The 18,097-nt window shown below is 43.4% G+C and overlaps 1 protein-coding gene across 4 annotated transcripts in view; it reads right to left on the bottom strand.

The window, feature by feature from the left end:
• The window catches only part of cbfa2t3 (CBFA2/RUNX1 partner transcriptional co-repressor 3), a 43,703-nt gene extending 25,818 nt beyond the window's left edge, over positions 1-17,885 (bottom strand). For 3 of the 4 annotated variants that reach the window (XM_069173454.1, XM_069173456.1, XM_069173455.1), the window contains exon 1: positions 17,060-17,885. In XM_069173454.1, the coding sequence (XP_069029555.1) occupies positions 17,060-17,324 (265 nt within the window). In that variant the 5' untranslated portion in view covers positions 17,325-17,885. Of the gene's footprint in view, positions 1-9,213; positions 10,388-17,059 lie in introns of those variants that run through there. The other variant, XM_069173457.1, reaches the window with a different exon arrangement.
• Positions 17,886-18,097: the final 212 nt, after the last annotated feature.

Genomic DNA, 18,097 nt, shown 5'->3' with positions numbered 1-18,097 from the left:
GTGTGTTAGGGCTGCACTGGGCACTGGTACTGACACTGGCTATCCCATCACACATACACACACAGAGAATAGTCCCAAATACCAGGTCATAGGACACATATAAACCAGACTGCATCACAAAGCTGGTTGTTTTCATCTCACATTGAAAACTGTAAGTCTTGTTGCTCTCCAGACAGCCCAGCAGCTGTATGCACAAATTCTCTGTTGTACTTGTTAGTGTGTTGTTTACACTTCCTCAGAAACAATAGAGTAATACGCAGTTTATATGGGAAACTGTGCAAGTACATGACTACTTGCACGTATATGTGTATGCATGTGAACTACACTGGGAGATATGCATGTGTTTTGTGCTTCTGCATGTCTGTGTTTGCATGCATGCGTGTGTGTGTGTGTGTGTGTGTGTGTGTGTGTGTGTGTGTGTGTGTGTGTGTGTGTGTGTGTGTGTGTGTGTGTGTGTGTGTGTGTGTGTGTGTGTGGCTCCAGGGTCCCTGTGTGAGAGGAGCTGAACACCTGAACATCAATAACTGTCATGTGGGCCACCTGGGACCCCACAGCCAGCTTGCACCATGGGCACACAGCCATCACCAGCACAGCTGCCACAGATAGAGGGGTGGGGGCGGGGCTAGAGAGAGAGAGAGATAGCAGAGCAGAGCAGAGCAGAGATATGGGGGAGGAAGTAGGAGACAAGTAAGAGACACACACATGAGGAAGTGACTGTGCATGTACTGTACATCTGGGAATGGGCCAGACACAGGCAGGCCAACATGAGCAGAGAGAAGAATTTACATGTGGCTTCTGCTCTGCCTGAAAACTCTCCTTTGTTTCCACTCATCGACATCTTCTTTTCCTCATCCTGTCAGCCGTGTGCCTAATTTTGCCAGCTGAGAGCTTAGCCTCAGGCTGCCACGAAGCAACATCAGATCAGACTTTCTTTCGTCTTTCTGATGAGCTCAGTTATTGGGCTCCATCAGAAATGACATAATTCATTTTAATATCAGTACTCTGGTGTGAAATACAGTTCTGCAGAAGCCTAGAACTTTTCCTGTAGCATGCATCAACTCAGACGATTGGCACAGCAAGAAAGAGATGGAGCGAGGGTAAATTGAGATTGAACACAACAAGAGTTCTGCTGCATGACACAGCATGAAAGGTCCCGCTAAGTGTCTGGTTTTGGGTCAGGGAGCAGAACTCTGTGAATAGATCTAATTAAGAAATGACATTGGGTCATATGGATATGGATCATCTAAAGTTTCTGGCATTGATTATAATGACGATTAACTACCAATGCCATGAATTCCTATATTTAAATTACAGTAAAACAGAAAAGCATGTTTGAAAATTATCAGATAGTCACAGTAAGGACGCTCACATTGATAAGCTGCCAGATCCAAACACCTGCAGCCTCACCCAGCACCAATTAGCTCATCAGGCTTTTAATTACTCTGTTAATTGCATACAGGCAGCATGAAGGGCAGCCTGGGAATAGGGCAAGGGGGCCTCCTGAGGACCCAGCCTGACAAGCCTGACAAACAAAAAGAAGGTTTGCTACCAACAGCAGCCACAACAGAGCAGCTCTGGAGGCTGGGAGGAGAAGCAAAACTGGAGACAGAAAAGCTCCATGTGCCTCATCAGCAGTGCTGCAGCACCGAGTGACATCACTTCCTGCTCTGATCGGTTAGGCTTGGAGGCCGAGACTGTGAACTGAGTGATGAGGGAGGCTGGGGAAAGGAGCTGAGGGGAGAAAGGAGCAGGGCCATGTAAAGTGAGTTATGCTTACATCTGTGAGTGGCTACACTACATCTGGATTAGTTCATATTGGTCACAGGAGGGAGAGAGGCTGGGGTGGGCTGGAGGCTGGAGGGGTGGGTGAGAGGAGCTAGCGTGGGAATGTCCCACTGTTAAGTTTAGGGCATGTGGGCTTATTGTATTTGTGGGAGAGTTAGGCTGGAGTCTACGCAGAGTGACCTGTCTGTCACAGCTCTGCGATAACACAAACATCCTCTTAACTGTACAGGCTGGACACACACACACACACACACACACACACACACACACACACACACACACACACACACACACGCAAATAAGACTGAAAGGCGGGTGACATGAGAAAGGCAACACAGGCATGGGAAACTCGGTATTTCTTTTTCTTCTCATGTTATTACACATTTATCCCTAATACTTGGCAAATTTATCTATTGATCTTTTAAAGTATGTGTGTGACTGCCTGTCTGTCTCTCTCCCACAGCAGATGTCCTCCCTCCATTTCTTCCAGGAGCAGTGTTTGAGGAGGTGTATCCAGGAAACGGTGGCCGGCGTTCACTTCCTGTGTGACAGGTGTGCGATGGAGGCCTGACAGCTGCTGTCCTGTTCTCTCTTTCCCTCTCTGTATTCCTCTCTCCTGTTTCTCCCTCGGTCCAGCCAGCTGCAGCATAGAGCAGCTCTGTTTGTTCTTACGTCACCGCGACTGCCTGCTGATTTATGGAGCACAAAAGACTTAGATTTGACCCTGGCAGCATGCGCTCACACACACCACAGCAAATGCAGCCTCTCCGTCTCTTCCTCGTCATAGATCCTGACTCTTTGCATTTATGTGCCTTAAACAGAACGCAGTGGCTGCTTATTTTTCTTCCCGTGTCTCTCACTCTTATGCTTTGTGCATCGTTACAATCCTGACACTGAGCTGTCACTTACAGCTAAGATAGGAAAACAAACAGGAGATTAGTCATTCTCCTGCTTGATGTCTTGTATTTCATTTCATTCAGTGTTAAATGTCTGCTCTGTCATTATGGAGCTGTCAGCGCTGACAAAACTGTCTGTAGCCTGAACTGCTCCCCAGCCTGCCAGCGCTCTCATACCTCTTCATTTGGCCCGCAGGCACAGCAACAAAAGCTCCTGACATTAGCCAGGCACGGGGAGGGTGTTCTGTATTATCCTGCAGGACCCCATAGGCTTCACACATACACACACAAAACACTGGGAAACCGAATGTGGCGGAGGGGGGAACATTCATGTGACAGGTTAGAGAGAAGCTTTGACAGTTTCTCCATTTAGCCTACAGCCAGCTCATGCTGGAAGCTGCCGAAATAAATACCAGCTACTCCTCTGGGACACAAGCCGACTACAGGACGCCGCCACAAAAACAGAGCGGCTGGATGAAGAAAGAGAGCGACTGCTGTGCCAATAACATGCTGATTATGTGAGCTAATTGGCAAATTAAGATGACCTGCTGTCATGTCACGGTCAAAGAAAGTGGAAAGTAAGTATGCTCTAAAGGAACTGTTCTTTGGTGATTTAGGTGAATCTAAAGTGAAAATGTACTATGCTTCACTGGCATTATCTTTTATGGCAGTGATGATAGAAATATAAGAAATTCCATTACTGTATTAGTGGGTTCAATGTCATTTTAAGACAAACAGCTACACTTAATATTGATTGTCTTTTTCTTAATGGCCAATTTCCTTCATTTCAAAGACTAAAGATATGAACTTTGCCAATAAATCATGAGTAAATAAAATTTCTCTAATGCCTGCCAGTAAAAGCTACGGTAAATGTAAGTATAGTTCAACCTTGCAGACAAGATCTGAACACACCAAATAAATTAACAATAACAAAAAGATCCCTTAGTCTCTCATTTTAATTCTGCATGTGAACGTTTAAATCTTTAGCGACACCACATGATAAATGCTTCAAAGAGATCTTGTGGAATAAAGTTTAGAAAAATAGAAAATGTGATTTTGTATTCGTTATTGTTCCTGAGGATTTTGAAAAGATTAGTGAGTGATATCAGTCTATTTGATCCTCCCACATCTTTTGTTGTACTATTTTGAGTAATGATGTTTTTTCCTCTAGTATAGCAAACTAAATAATGACCTCCAACATAATAAGCCTCTCAAAAACATCTATTGATATCCATAGAGGTTTATTTGCCTCATGTATTGATGCAGAATGATCAGGAGTTCCAATTCAATGCTTCGCAAACCTGTGATTAATATCAACAGAAGGTCCTGTATTTACAAAACTTAAGTCTACCGTCACAAACGTAATTTAACACATCACCTATGGAAGTATGTACAGACCTCCCTAATGACAACTCATAGAGGTCAGAGCATTTTACTAATGGAATGATTTCTGTCTGAAGTAGTACTTGAAAGACTGAATGGAAACCATCAGACACAACCCCTTTACCCCGCTGAGGCTGGAGACTTGAAATGTCCAGCGATAACTCGCTCCTCAAAGTGACCACTGCTCTTTGACATATCAAGAACATCTCTGACCTTCCTCTCTCTACACTTCAAATATCTCGGAGAAGCTAAAATATCCATTTCCAAGCAAAATTTGTACTTTACACGAGCAATACTTTTATCTATAGGGGTCGAATTTGTGTGTGTGTGTGTGTGTGTGTGTGTGTGTGTGTGGAGACACAGAGAGGAAGAGGAAGGAAGGCTGGAGCCGAGATTAAGGTCTGAACAACTAACTGGTAACACAACGGCACTGAGTGGCTCAGCCTCCCATTTGAAGAGAGACGGAACCATCTGTGTGGTACAGGATCTGTTTCCAGGAGATAACGACATAATTTCACAAATACTGTAAGGAGAGAGAGAGAGAGCAAATGTGAGAGACATGCCTTCCTTCCCAATCTCTGCCTGTACGCTCCTCCGCTGCAGCACTTCCCCAGACGTCCAGAGAGGACGGCTTTGGAGTGGAGGCCTTAATAACGTCAGTCTGTGTTCCTTTGTGCTTGTTTACTCCGTGCCTGTGATAAAGGGCTCGGTGTGGGGCAGAAGGAAAGGGAGGGATTCATTATATCAGGCAGCGGTGGCGATATGTACTTCCCATTTTCTCTGTTGGCCTGTCCACTTGGCTTGATTAAAACGGAGCTGAGCGCTACTGTAGATTAGCCCAGCTGTTTCCTGTGTCTAACTCCGATCTCAGCACACTTCCTACCGTGAAGTAGCAGGGGTGGGAGGTGAGGAGGTGCAGCAGGGAGAATGGGACAAGGAAGAGAAGAAGGTCAAACGAAGGTCAGAGGTCAGTGGGCAAGCGGGGAAGTAAAAGGTGAGGAGGGAGGGCAGGAGGTGAAATAGGCACAAGACAAGGAAGGGAGGAGGAGGAAGTGTTTTTTCTCCGTTGTAGCTGTCAGCAATTCAGCTACATATTGTACATGACATTTGTTTGCAACTGCATTCATGACTGAGCATTTCTGTGAGCTGAGAATGTGCTTCACTATAGAAATACATAATCGAGGGTGCAATTTGTCAATGCTGTATACTTTGATGCATTTTAGTAAATTGAAGAGTCAATTCAACAAATAATTTTTAGAAAGGTTCAACCATAAGAGGTGAGATTTCACCCTTGAATGTTACAGAGAAGAATATTTGATATTTAATTTGCTTTTCTTTCGAAATCTGGAGAAAAGTCATCTGTTAAATCCAGTGACCGAAAACTGTTGATACCAGCAGTGAAGAAGCATGGACAGTGTGTGGGTTTTATTGTTGAGAGTGTGAGTGGATAGGTACACATGTAGGGAAGAGAACGAGTGATATTTCAAACACACAATTGTGGTTTTACTTGGTCTCCACCCTCTGCTCTGCTCCCACGCTGTGGCGTCAGCCGGCCAGCGAGTGTGTTTCTCATTCCATCAGATGTTGGGAAGCTACTCGCTTCTCGACTCTAGTCTCTGACATTCTCCATCTCCCCAGAGAGGCTGGGCTGCCTTGTCACAGTAATGTCAAACACATGTGGAACAGACCAGGGCAGAGCAAACCAACACACACACACACACACACACACACACACACACACACACACACACACACACACACACACACACACACACACACACACACACACACACACACAAGACGGAGGAAGGAGCAGGAGGCAGCCAGAACCACACTGGTCTTTCCCACTATGTTTTAGACTCTGCACTGTGAAAGTTACTTTGTCGCTTGCTCTTAAAAATACACAAATTTACACATTGATTGTATCAAACTCAATTTAACTGTAGAGTAAAGACACTGTGTTTCTGATGTCAGCATCAGCTCTGCTAATGACTGCTGGAAATGTATTCTTCCTGAACAACCAAAGAACAACAAACAGTAAAATGAACCACACAAATCTCCCCTTTGAAAACCATCCCCATTCAATCGACCTCCGTGCTTTGCACTACTTGAACAAACACACAGACGGGCAACAGGGTTGCAACAATTACAACACTTCCATTCCCAACAATTATGGCTTTGGCAGCTTCTACAGTTTGTGTGCTACTGTAGCTATTTGTTCATAAACAAACTAAACAGATGGTGTACTCTGCCCTCTTTTATGAAGGATGATTTTCTCAACCTGGAGGGAAGTCATTGTGACTTCTTACAATCGGTTAATCAGAGACAAAATAGTCTCCTGTTCTTCAGAGAAGAATTGTCTCACAAATAAGTAGACTATTTCGACAACAGAAACAGAAACAACAATTGTGTTGTACTGATACCTGAAACATATTTACACATGTCAAACAGTTCATATAAAAAGTCTGTACTGTGAACTAGTTTTGAGTCATTTGGTATCCTGTTTGATAAAGAATAAAGTGTTATTGAAGTGGTTGTATTAAGGTAATATGTAAGCAGAGGTTCTCTGTAGTGAGGAAGTCATTCATACATATAAACATCATAATAGACTGCACATGCACTGTTTAACTTTGTGTCTGTTAGAACTTAGAACGCAGTGATGTAAACATGCTCTACATTAATGCTTCAAACTTGGGGGTCGGGGTTTTATAAGTGGTTGGCAAAAAATCAATAAAGCAATAAAAAACATTCTGTCTCATAAAATTGTATATTTTTTTTCAAGCTGCCGTTTCTGTAATGTTTTTATTTTTTCTCTTTCCTGTATAGTTTAAACTGCTTAAACGTATTTGGTTCAACGGTTCGTAACTAATAAATGTACAACACACGAAGAGGGGCTGCGAGTAGATACTGCTCTCCTTGAATGGGTCAAACGATATCAGATATAATACTGTGCATATCTGTTTGTTGACTTACAGGAGGGCCATACATACACAGACATGTAAACAGTTGCACACACACAGGCCTGATACCTTTGGCTTGTGTCAGCTGCTTGACTTGTCCTGTCTGTGATGGCCCAGGTGTCTGTGTCGTGTTGACCACCTGACCGGCTCGCTGTGCGCTCGCAGCTTCCGCCCACCCGAGGCCATCTGCTCCACTCATTAATTAGACAGCCAGCTTCACCTGCACTGCCCACATTTAGATCACAATAATTACCACACACACACTCGCACAAACCACACTCACCAAGCCCACACACTCGTATAGTAAACATGTAAGCTGTTCCCTGATCCTGCAGCATCGAGACAGTGTAGACGGGGAGCCTTTTCACCTGCACAAGACTTTCACCATCTCCCTCATTTCTGCTGTCCAGATATGTAACTCTCTGATAAACTATCTAGTTAACACTGGGTCATGCAAGTACCTAGGTGGCAGAACAGTCATGATGTCTTTGAAATAGCAGCAATACACCACACACACAAAAAAAAAAACCACAACAAACACCCATCATGAAGTAAAGGAAAGTAAAGTGCGTGTCTCCTCTACTTGTCACTGAGCAGCAGAGACTCTCTGCTGGCTTGATGGCGTGTCTATGAAAGAAAACAGAATCTACTCCTCACATTCTGCGGTATGTTTCTTTCTGTATATAAAACAGAAAACATCCCATGCACCTGTGGTAAATGGGAAGTGAATAAATACTTGGCAGGCTGGGGTCATAATGAATGGCCTGCCTTTTAGGAGAGCTACTTAATGATGAAGTGGGGACATCTGCCTGAGCAGGCGGCAGGCCCTGCTGATCAGAGCAGTGGGGCGGCCACCTTTGGAAGGAGCCAGGACGAGCTGCTCACTTGGTGGTGATGGAGATATAATGTGCGGTGAGGCAGGGTGTCTGCACTGCGGTTTCACCTCTGCAACCCCCCATCCATTGTTCAGGACTATTATCAACTGTTCAATTATTCAGATGATATTTACCAGGGCCAATTATACAGGGCCGTATCCTGCAGAGAAAATGGCCAGAGTGTTTTACTGTTGCACTCACATGCGGAAGAGTGCGCTGCTGAGGCTGTTCAAGTGCGGGTAGAAACCTTTGACTGGACTTGTTTCTTCTGAGGGAGCGTCTCCACCCTCACAAGGGTGGTTATAAATCAACCGCTATGATTTCAGATTTTTCAATTGTGGTTATTTGCTTTGGTTGCCAAAGTATTCCTAATAAGCGCTTCCGCTACATCCTTCTTTAACGTCTCCACAAAACGGTATAATCACAGTCATGCACACACCCTGCCCTCACCAGAAAGGATTGGTCTTCAAGTTTCTCCATTCTCCTTACACAAAAGCAGACGCTGAGGATGCACTGTAGTATCGTGCAACAAGGTGAAGAGGCTATTTTGAGGCACCACGCAGCTCAGTTCAGTTGAGGTTAAATGTCTAAATGTATCCCTTCACACCCGTCGCCTTCATCCAGTCCAGATGGACACCAAAATCCCAGAGACCAAAGATTGTGTGTCATCACTTTGTCTCAACATCACTTTGATGTGCGGCACAGACTCATGGGGCAAACACCTCACTACACCCCCATGTCTCTTTTTCTCTTTCACTACCTCGGCGCTTAAAAATAGCTTGCTATTACAAAAGTAACAAAAAAAGATATGTGAAAAAAGATAAGTGCACCTCATCTTATAAATGCTGTTGTTATTATAGTCTCTTTTTCTGTTTGTCCCTCTCTCTTATCAGATACAGGTTAATATGCCTTCTCCAGTCATATTTCTTTATCACTTATAAGCAACAATTAAATAATAAGAAACGTTCACTTGCATAGTGTTTATATATAAAACATCCCAAACCAACTGAAGAAGACTTAAACAATGACAGTCACATGTATATATTTACAGAAAGCAACAATAAAGATGTTCAAATCAGATAAATGCTCCACCCTCAAAATAACAGACCTCACACACAAAGCAACACAATGTTGATCAGAATATGAAAGTTAAAACTGAAGATATTTTTCCAGTCTAAGCCTCCAAATATGAAACACATCTTCTGTATGTTCCTGCCAACCCCTGGTGCAATTAAAAACAATTTAGACAAATAAAGAGCTGAATATTTTGGCGTGATTTGTTTCAATACAGGCGAGTGTGCAGATTGTACTTACTTTGTGAAGGTCGAGGTCAAGCTGAGGTAACTGCCGTGGTGATAATCCACACCAAATGGTTTCTACAACAGGTTTTTATATCGTCTCAATCCTCATCATTTGGAAAGAAAATAAGAAAGCCTTTGCTGTGTTATTCCTTTTTTTCTGTCTTTGAAATATTCAGAGGAAAGAGAGACAGTCTAACAAAAACATTTTAACTTTCCTTTGGGAGTTTAAATTGGATCTTGACTTTCCAGGTTTAATAAATTATGAGGTATTTCTCTTCTCAGTTATATCGAACAAAGAAGAAATAAAATCAAAGCCAGGGCGCTTGGATCCTTAAGCAAATTGACGTCTTTGGTTTTGAAGTCTGAGTTTTTTTTGTTTGTTTTTAAAGCAATCAGCTTCTTGTGTTGAAAAAAAAATCAGAACTTGTCCCAGCCATGTAAATCCGATCTCTTGCTCATTTTAACCATCCGAGACAGAGGAATACAAAAAAAAAACAAAAAAAAAAACAGTACACTTTCAACTGCCAAAAAAAGTCTTTCCTGTTATTTTAATTAGACAAAACTATGAAGCAGTTACTATTTCTTACTGTAAGTCCACAAATCCTCGCACACCCCCATGCAAAGACTCAAATTCTGTCTGTTAAAGATGCGGATCCTTTGGTCTGCAGGGTGCGTCTATTATTCCTCCAGTGACAACTTTAAAACCCTCTTCTATAGTTCACAGTTCAGCCACAGTCCGTGGTGTCAGGAGCAAGTCCTTCTACATCCGAGGAGATAAAGGTATCTTCTTTTTTGTTGTTGTTTTAGACACAGTTTCTTTACAGCCTGCGGACAGGCTACTCCACCACCACGTTTCTCTGTGTACGGTACTTCTCCGACGCGCCGCCGATCCTCCGTCGAGCAGTCTTCAGATGGTTGTTGCAAAAGCTTCACTTCTCCAGAAGAAAATCACATTCAGCTTAGCATGTTTGATGGTTTCATTTCCCAGTAAATTCACAATTTGGGTTTGTCGGACTTGTTTTGTCTTCACTGATGAGTGAGCTCCGGGCCCACTGTGCACAGTTACCGCGGCTCTCTCCTCCTCCTCCTCTCTCTCTCTGTCCTCGCTGTAGCCTTCTGTCTGCGTTTAAACACCATCTGGAGCTCCTAACCTCTCTCTCTCTCTCTCTCTCTCTCTCTCTCTCTCTCTCTCTCGGGTACCATCAGAGACTAGAGCTGGCAGCTATCGCACCGGAATCCTTTCGAAATTGAAAAACATCCAACTTGAAGAGTACAAACCCCATATTGGTACAAAATGATTAGAATTAGCAGACATATTCCGCACTATATTACAGAACCTTACCTGCACCAGTGCCTGAAGGACTCAATCAGTGAAATTTGGTTTTAAAAAAAAAAAATGTTTTTTTTGGTTTTTTTTTTTACAATAAAATGCATGTAAAAAACAAAATGCAGAATAAGCAGTCCAAACGGTATAAATGATGTGGCTGTGTGTACTCTACAAACAAACAAGTTGCAGCCCATCGTATTATGTCAGAAACCAAACGGCTCCAATCAAAAAGCAATGAGAGCTGAGTGAACTGTTTGACTGTCCCCCTGTCTGCCCGTGGGGGCCGCTGTTTCCTCATAACAGGACGACGAGGGCAGCACGGAAAGCAGAATCCTGCAGACTTCATTTACTTTACTTAACTCCTGACAAAATACAGGAACAGCTTTCTGATAGCTTAATACAATAAATGCAAAATAATGTGTCTGTCAGCATGTGAACATGCACCAGTAATACAATATTTCGTTTTCCTTGTTTTTACGGGTAGTCAGGTTGGTGGACTGATTTGAAGATGGAAAGATGGAGAATTTAAGCATATGCTGCAGCTCGTTTTTATTGTAGTACAGTGTTGAAAAACTATTGTGTTTGATAACACTGATATTTCCATTTTGTTATTGCTGAAAGTTTAAATGACTGCTTCTACTTTTCTTTTACTAGGATGCATATAATTAAAAAAAACTTTGTCGATGAAATGTCAGTAAATTCAGAAAAATGCCTGTTACAAGTTTCCAGAGACAAGAGAAGCCCTTTAGATTTCTTAGTTTTCTTGATTATGTGTCCAAAATTGAAAGTTATAAAGCTGAGAAAAGCCAAAAATTCTTCCTTTTGAGAGGTTGGAGGAAGCGATGGATTTTTCATTTTTCTTCTCAAATTTAATTTCCCGTTAGTCAACAAAAGTTTTGTTGACAAGAATGTTTATTAATGTGAACTTCCTCTAAATAGATAAACAAGTATTGATTAAAAAAAAACTTATGTTGGCAGACAGAAATGCATAAAGAGACAGAAAATGGCAGGTACAGTACATCTGGTGAGAATCCTACACCTGTCCACACGGGTCTGTTTGTCCTTTGCCCCACCCACCAGTCCTCTCTCTCCTTGTAGCACACACACACACACACACACACACACACACACACACACACACACACACACACACACACACACAGACAGATAGACAGACAGACAGACACACACATAACCATGGAAGGGACAGAAGACAAAGCTGACACCCTCCTGACCCCTCCTGTGTCTACAGAACAAACAGAACCAGCTTGTAAAGTACACACAGACAGCTGCTGTGCCCCGACTCCAGTCTCACCAGCCTCGCTGACGTTCAACACAAATGCTGCCTTCATATGGAGACGGGAGGACTTCTGAAAACCACTCCAGTGCTGATTAAATAATGTGAACAAGCGTGCAGGGGGGAGCCCCACAGCTCTTTGGTTGCAACCAAACAGTTTCCTGCACGGCCAACGAGAAGGTGTAACTTTAGGTAACTTCAGGTCCAGTGCCAATGTTTTTGTTCGAACCACTGCCAGTCAAACAGAAACTTATACACACAGTGAAATACACTTACACACATAATCAGATGCACAGGCCATTACAAGCTGGATCTATCAGAATGTGTAGTGCACCACCGTGGAAGTACAGTTCTCAAACAGATGGAGTGTAAAAGTCACTCTTTGTATTTCTCTCTCAGGGTTACAGCTCTGAGTGGCTTTGTACACATGCAGCATTGTGTATGCGTCTCCTTAGTATGTTACTGTAGGTGGCTTATTTGCTCACAGTGCAATGTACTGAAAATGGAAGAGGTGTGTGTGTGTGTCTGTGTGGCCTTGAGTGACAGAAAGGTTGGCGATGGGGGTTGCATCCAAAGAACGGATTCCTGTCAAGGTGACAGCTCCAAGATTGACAGGATGCTATTCTCCTAGGGAACGGCGTCAGTCAACCTGTCAGCCTCCCCGTACGATAGCCTCTCACTCCTCTTAATTTGGCCTTTTGTTGAGCAGCCACCAGGTTACCTCTTACACTCCATGTGGCCGGCCTGATAAACTGCACAATGAAACGCACACAAGGTAGGAACTCGCCTCGATGAACTCTCTGTGCCATAATACTGTGACTGGAAGTCCCTTTGATGGCATTAATGACTAAAACAGCTTTGTCTCCCCTTTCTTTTCAGTCCTCTATCTCTCTGTCACCTCACAAGCACACCCCCACCCTGCTCTGGACTCTATTATGTTGACAGCATCTCCTGGATGGTTGAGCACTCACTGAGATACAAGAACTAGGTTTGGTCATTGTCCTGCTATGGAAATGACTATTTCTGCATGTGTGTGTGTGTGTGTGTGTGTGTGTGTGTGTGTGTGTGTGTGTGTGTGTGTGTGTGTGTGCGCGCGTGTGTGTGTGTGTGTGTATATATATGTGTGTCAGAGTAAAAGCACCAGAGAAAGAGAGAAGTTTGCAGCCTTTCCTCCACTCACACATTGTAAATCCTTTCCTATAGTGGCAGTCACAGGCTAGTGTGCTGAAAGGAGATAAGGCCCTGAGCCGACTGAAAGGAACGTTAGACCCATTGTGTTCCTGCGCTCTTCTCTCTTCTACTATCCTTTCCTCTCTCGTGCACATTCAACAGACCACACTCTTACGGAGCTGCCATTAACGTCAACCGTGTAGGTTCCAGGCGGTCATGAAAGGGGAAAGAGTACATCTCACTGGATCAAAAAAGAGAGACAAAACTGTGTTGTGTTATGCTGATTGAAATACTGATCGTAATGATTGGGTTTGTATTGACAAATTTCCCTTTGAGTCACGTGCATCCTCCCTAAATATGAATTTAAATTCTGATAGTGCACTTGAGAGAATGTTCATCTCTCACTTTACATGTTAGCATCCTTTGTTTGTGCGTGTCCTCAAGCTGCTCCATTATATTATGAAAGAGGATGAGATGGAAAGAGAGAGTCTTACTGTAATATGGCGTGGTGTAACGGATCATTGACCCACCCACTCAAGCACACACGCTGGAATGCTGCTTTTACAAATTGCGCCCATAGACCCACTGACATTTTGTTTGCAGTCGAACAGCAAAGTGTCGGCTGTTTGAATCACCCACACATGTTGGGAATTATAATTCAATCCATGCTCTAGGTACAATAATGTCCTTTGAAATATTTGACATTCATGGCCCATCTCCTATTTCCCAAGACATGAAGTAGAACACTGAAAATGAGGTTTGATTGCATTGAAATTTAGCCTAAATTATTGTATTATATGCATTTATAGCCCTCCTACTAAATAAGGTGATAGGAAGCAAACACCGTGACACGCTTTGATGAGAAGGGTTATACAGAGGATAAATTACGTACTGGCATAAATATTGAGATGATCTGTGTGTTTTCTTTGACCAGACGGCTAGACTGAGTAAGAGCAGTGAGCACATGGTCACACCTGACCAACAGAAGTGAAAACTGACAAAGGAGGAAGTGACACCTGATTAAATCAAGTGTTGACTCAAGAACAGGATACGCAGCGCGAACGCAGAAGGAAACGGACAGGAAAAAGTCCTCTGCATGCAGGTGAGTACGCCCTGTACACTCACATGAGAAAATCCAAGCTATATACTGTATGAATGTGTTTCCCAGGAGACAATATGTGTGTGTGTGTGTGTGTGTGTGTGTGTGTGTGTGTGTGTGTCTGTGTGTGTGTGTGTGTGTGTGTGTGTGTGTGTGTGTGTCTGTGTGTGTCTGTGTGTGTGTTCTTGTGTGTGTGCAGACAGTTGGTGGTGCTGGCGCAGGAGATAGTGAGTAGAGGGGGATGAGGCACTGTATCAAGTTGTGAACATCTGTTCCTCATAGAAACCACAAAGCTGGTGCTGAGGAAATAAAGAGGATAACTGCTCACTCTCTTTCTCTCTCTCTCTCTCTCTCTCTCTCTCTCTCTCTCTCTCTCTCACACACACACACACACATCTCATCACCACCTTGCTTTTCCTTCCACACATGCTCCTCACTTTTTTCCACTCCTTATTTACTCACATTCCCTCTTCTTGCATCATTATCAACATCCATCTTTTCCCACATTTTGGATGATCAATGCTACATTTCATTTGCTCATATGTGAGCCCGACATACAGTGATGTAATCATTAAGCAATGAATCAGTGAAAAAGTGGACACAACATTTCCCTGTGTACAGTAAATTTGTAAAGTATTATTACAAAACGTGTCGAATTTCACCCTGTTACTCTGGTTGTCATAACATTATTAATCAGCTAAACTGCTGAGATAAAACTGACATGGCAAAACTGCAAGACCAAGCACTTAGGAAGAAGAAAAAAAAAGAAGAAATCATCCACAGATCTATAAAACTTGTGCATGTGCTCAAAAATGTCTGATAGCTATTCCAACCCCTAAATTTGTGAGATTGTAATGAGCTTGAACTTGGTAAAAAAAAAAAAAAAAAAAAAAAAAAGAAGAAGAAATTTATAGATGAAGAGTACTGGTAACAAATTATTTATGATCTAAAAGTCTATTTTAGATGAGTCATTGTGCAAACAGTTCTTTGCACACCTGGACACACAATGTTGATGATACACCAGAGTGTCATCAAGATGGGGAAAGGGACAAAGGTATGTACTTGTATGGTTATATGAAAGTTATTACTGGCGACATGCCTCTTTTTGTCAGAGAAAATTGTAAAGAATAGCCTATTCATAGCTATAGAGGATTAGGATTGGCACAAAATTATGAAGTCTATGATACAGCAGACACGAGCCAAGGCTTTGTTAAGGATTCTCTGCACCTTTTCCATCAAAGTCCCTTGATTTAGTCCTTGCTCCTTTTCTTCCTCTTTCCATCTCTCTCCTTGCCTTGCCGGCTCTATCTGGGCCTGCTGCGAGGGTGTGCGAGTGCTGGGTGGCAGTTCCTTATTGTAGAGTTTCTATACGAGTGTGCGCGCGTGTATGTGTGTGTGTGTGTGTGTGTGTGTGTGTGTGTGTGTGTGTGTGTATATGTGTGTGAGTCTGTGTGCTGTGTGCGGCTGATAAGACCCAGGGAGAAGAGCCAGCGTGCCGACATATTCTTGCCACCGCGGTTATCGCCCGTCGCAGCTGTGCCTGAGCTCTGCGACATCTGCTCCCTCACAGGAAGCCTATGCTGCGGCTCACAACACCACACACACACACACACACACACACACACACACACACACACACACACACACACACACACAATGAGCACATGCACAAACACGCGCTTTACTGCTGCTTCTCCATACAGTGTGAACATATTGCTGGACTGTACACCCCCCTCACACACACACACACACACGCACGCACGCACGCACACACACACACACACACATACAGTTACATCAGGTAAACTACTCGAGACAAAAAGCTGTGTTTACATTTCTCAATGGCACATTTTGATTTCCTCAGTCCATGCATGTGTGTTTGCGTGTGATGAATGGGTTGGAGCACCAACGCCAGAGTTCTACTGGGTTTTTATCACAGAATTACAGGGGGGATGCTTATGACTAAGCCTAATTATAGAGGCCTTATCGGTGCAACGTTCACAAAGCTCATTACTGCCAAGAGACGGTATGCGCTGCAGGTAATTCACTACGTTGGGTATTAGTCCTCGCACTGGCTTACCGTTTCTACATATTTAGAGTCTATAAAATTAGGCTTTTAATGTCTGATTCCTAATGCATCTCCCTGCTCAAACACTTTGCTGATTTAAGTGAAGGTTTTCATTTTTACCTCAAGGCACTGCTTCAGTGTTTTCACTTCTTTATGAATCAATTACATTTTCTTTTCCTTTTTTCCTCAGTGTCTTTCAAGTATTCCTCATTTGTCAAGTTTTCCTTCAGTCATTAACCGTGATGCACCCTCATTGACCTGCATGTGTGTGTGTTATAAAACTGCTGAAACCGAACAGTGAAACTCTAGAATGGAGTACTGCTCCCCGCAGCTGTATGGGGAAGCCCAGAGGAAGATCCCCCACCCACCCAATACTCTAAAAACCTCTTTCCCTTTCCTTTCCACAGCCACAGGACAAGTGTGCTCCACTGGGCTTGTTAACAATAATGACAAGTTTATTTGTGCTTGACAGCTTATATGAAGACATGACAATAAAAGCATGCTGTTAAGGAGGGCAACTTAATCCTAACGTCGTGATTGAAATGTATCTCTAAAGTGAATTTGTTTTTATATATATTCAATAAATGCACTACAAAAATAGTCTAAGGCCATGATGCACATAATCATTATAGACAATAAAAGTAATTTAGATGGTATTGTTTGATGTCATCGTAACCTTGAAACCCTTCCTTCAGTCATTAAATAGCAGGTCTACTTGCAAGAAACCTCACACTGCCCTTATAGCATGCGGCGCAAAGTCAACATAAACTGATTATCCATCAATCACTTCAACTTAATGAGCAGACCTGACAGCTGTGGGACCCTCCATCACTCATCATGGTTAACACACTGCCAAAGGATTTCATAAAACAGGTCCTGTGAGATGACAAGCTCCTACCTTCACTACATCTGTAATGGCTGCTGGCTGCCAGGTTGTGACTGAGGCTTCCAGGCTGGAGCTTGTAGGCACCGTGTTTATCCCTCAGCTCCCGACGGCTGATCAGTGTCACCGTGGGGACCCGTGGAGCCAGCGCCGGAGCAGAGGAGGACACAGCTCTCATGTCGGCCTTCTTCTGCCGCTCCAAATGGACCTCTGCAGACATGTTCGGACTTCCTAGCTCCTGCTTGGAGCTTAAGTGACACACTGAGACACTGTGGTGCATGCTGGCAACTCGTAGGTCCAAATAGGGAAGCAAAATCCTTATTAGCGCCAAATGTTTAGAAGATTTTCTTGCTGAATGTTTTTTGTCATCGAGTGTGCTTAAGGCCTTCCATGGTTCTTTTTATAAATGTCACCTTCTTCGCCTTTGAGGCCCCAGTAGATCATTACATGACCTACTGAACTGCTGCTAAGAATAAAGACTTTGCTGCACTTAAAGCTCCAAATAGTGAAATAAAAAGAAACAGCCAGGGGTATTTCCTCGTCTTCCTTTCACGTCCTCACTGAAGAATTGTATCCTAGTTGTATTATTCCTGGAATCTTCTGGTATTTCTTTATGCTTCTCGTCTGCTTACAGTTTTGCATTGGTGAAATGTATTAAAGTCGTAAGTTAATACCCACAAAGAACAGTTTCTTTGGCAGGCCCCTTTCAGCACATCTTGCATGTAAATTCCTCTTCCTTTTTTCTGGTCTGTTGGCCTGGGTCTCCGATCTCTCTTCTCTCCTTTCCAGCGGAGTGGTTGTGAGGTAATCAAGAGTGTGTGTGAGTGAGTGAGTGAGTGAGTGGCAGTGGCAGGTCAGTTTGTCTTGTGGCTCTGGCTGAGGGGTTGTGCTCTTGTCTGAACCCTCCTCCTGCTCTGCCTGCCACTGCAGCTCAAAAGAGAAGTGTGTGTTTGGGTGTTACAGTTTGTGTGGGTGTGTTTTTTGGGTGTTGCAGGGCTGCCGCCCCTGGGGAGGCTGAGCAGCAATGTTGCTTGCGGTGATAGCGGCAGACAG

Source organism: Embiotoca jacksoni, unplaced genomic scaffold (genome assembly GCF_022577435.1).
Source record: "Embiotoca jacksoni isolate LCO1_2020_lvr unplaced genomic scaffold, fEmbJac1.0.p SCAF_6, whole genome shotgun sequence".
NCBI classification, from domain to species: Eukaryota; Metazoa; Chordata; class Actinopteri; family Embiotocidae; genus Embiotoca; species Embiotoca jacksoni.
Note: the sequence above shows the minus strand (reverse complement) of the source record. Positions and strands in the feature narration are given on the sequence as shown.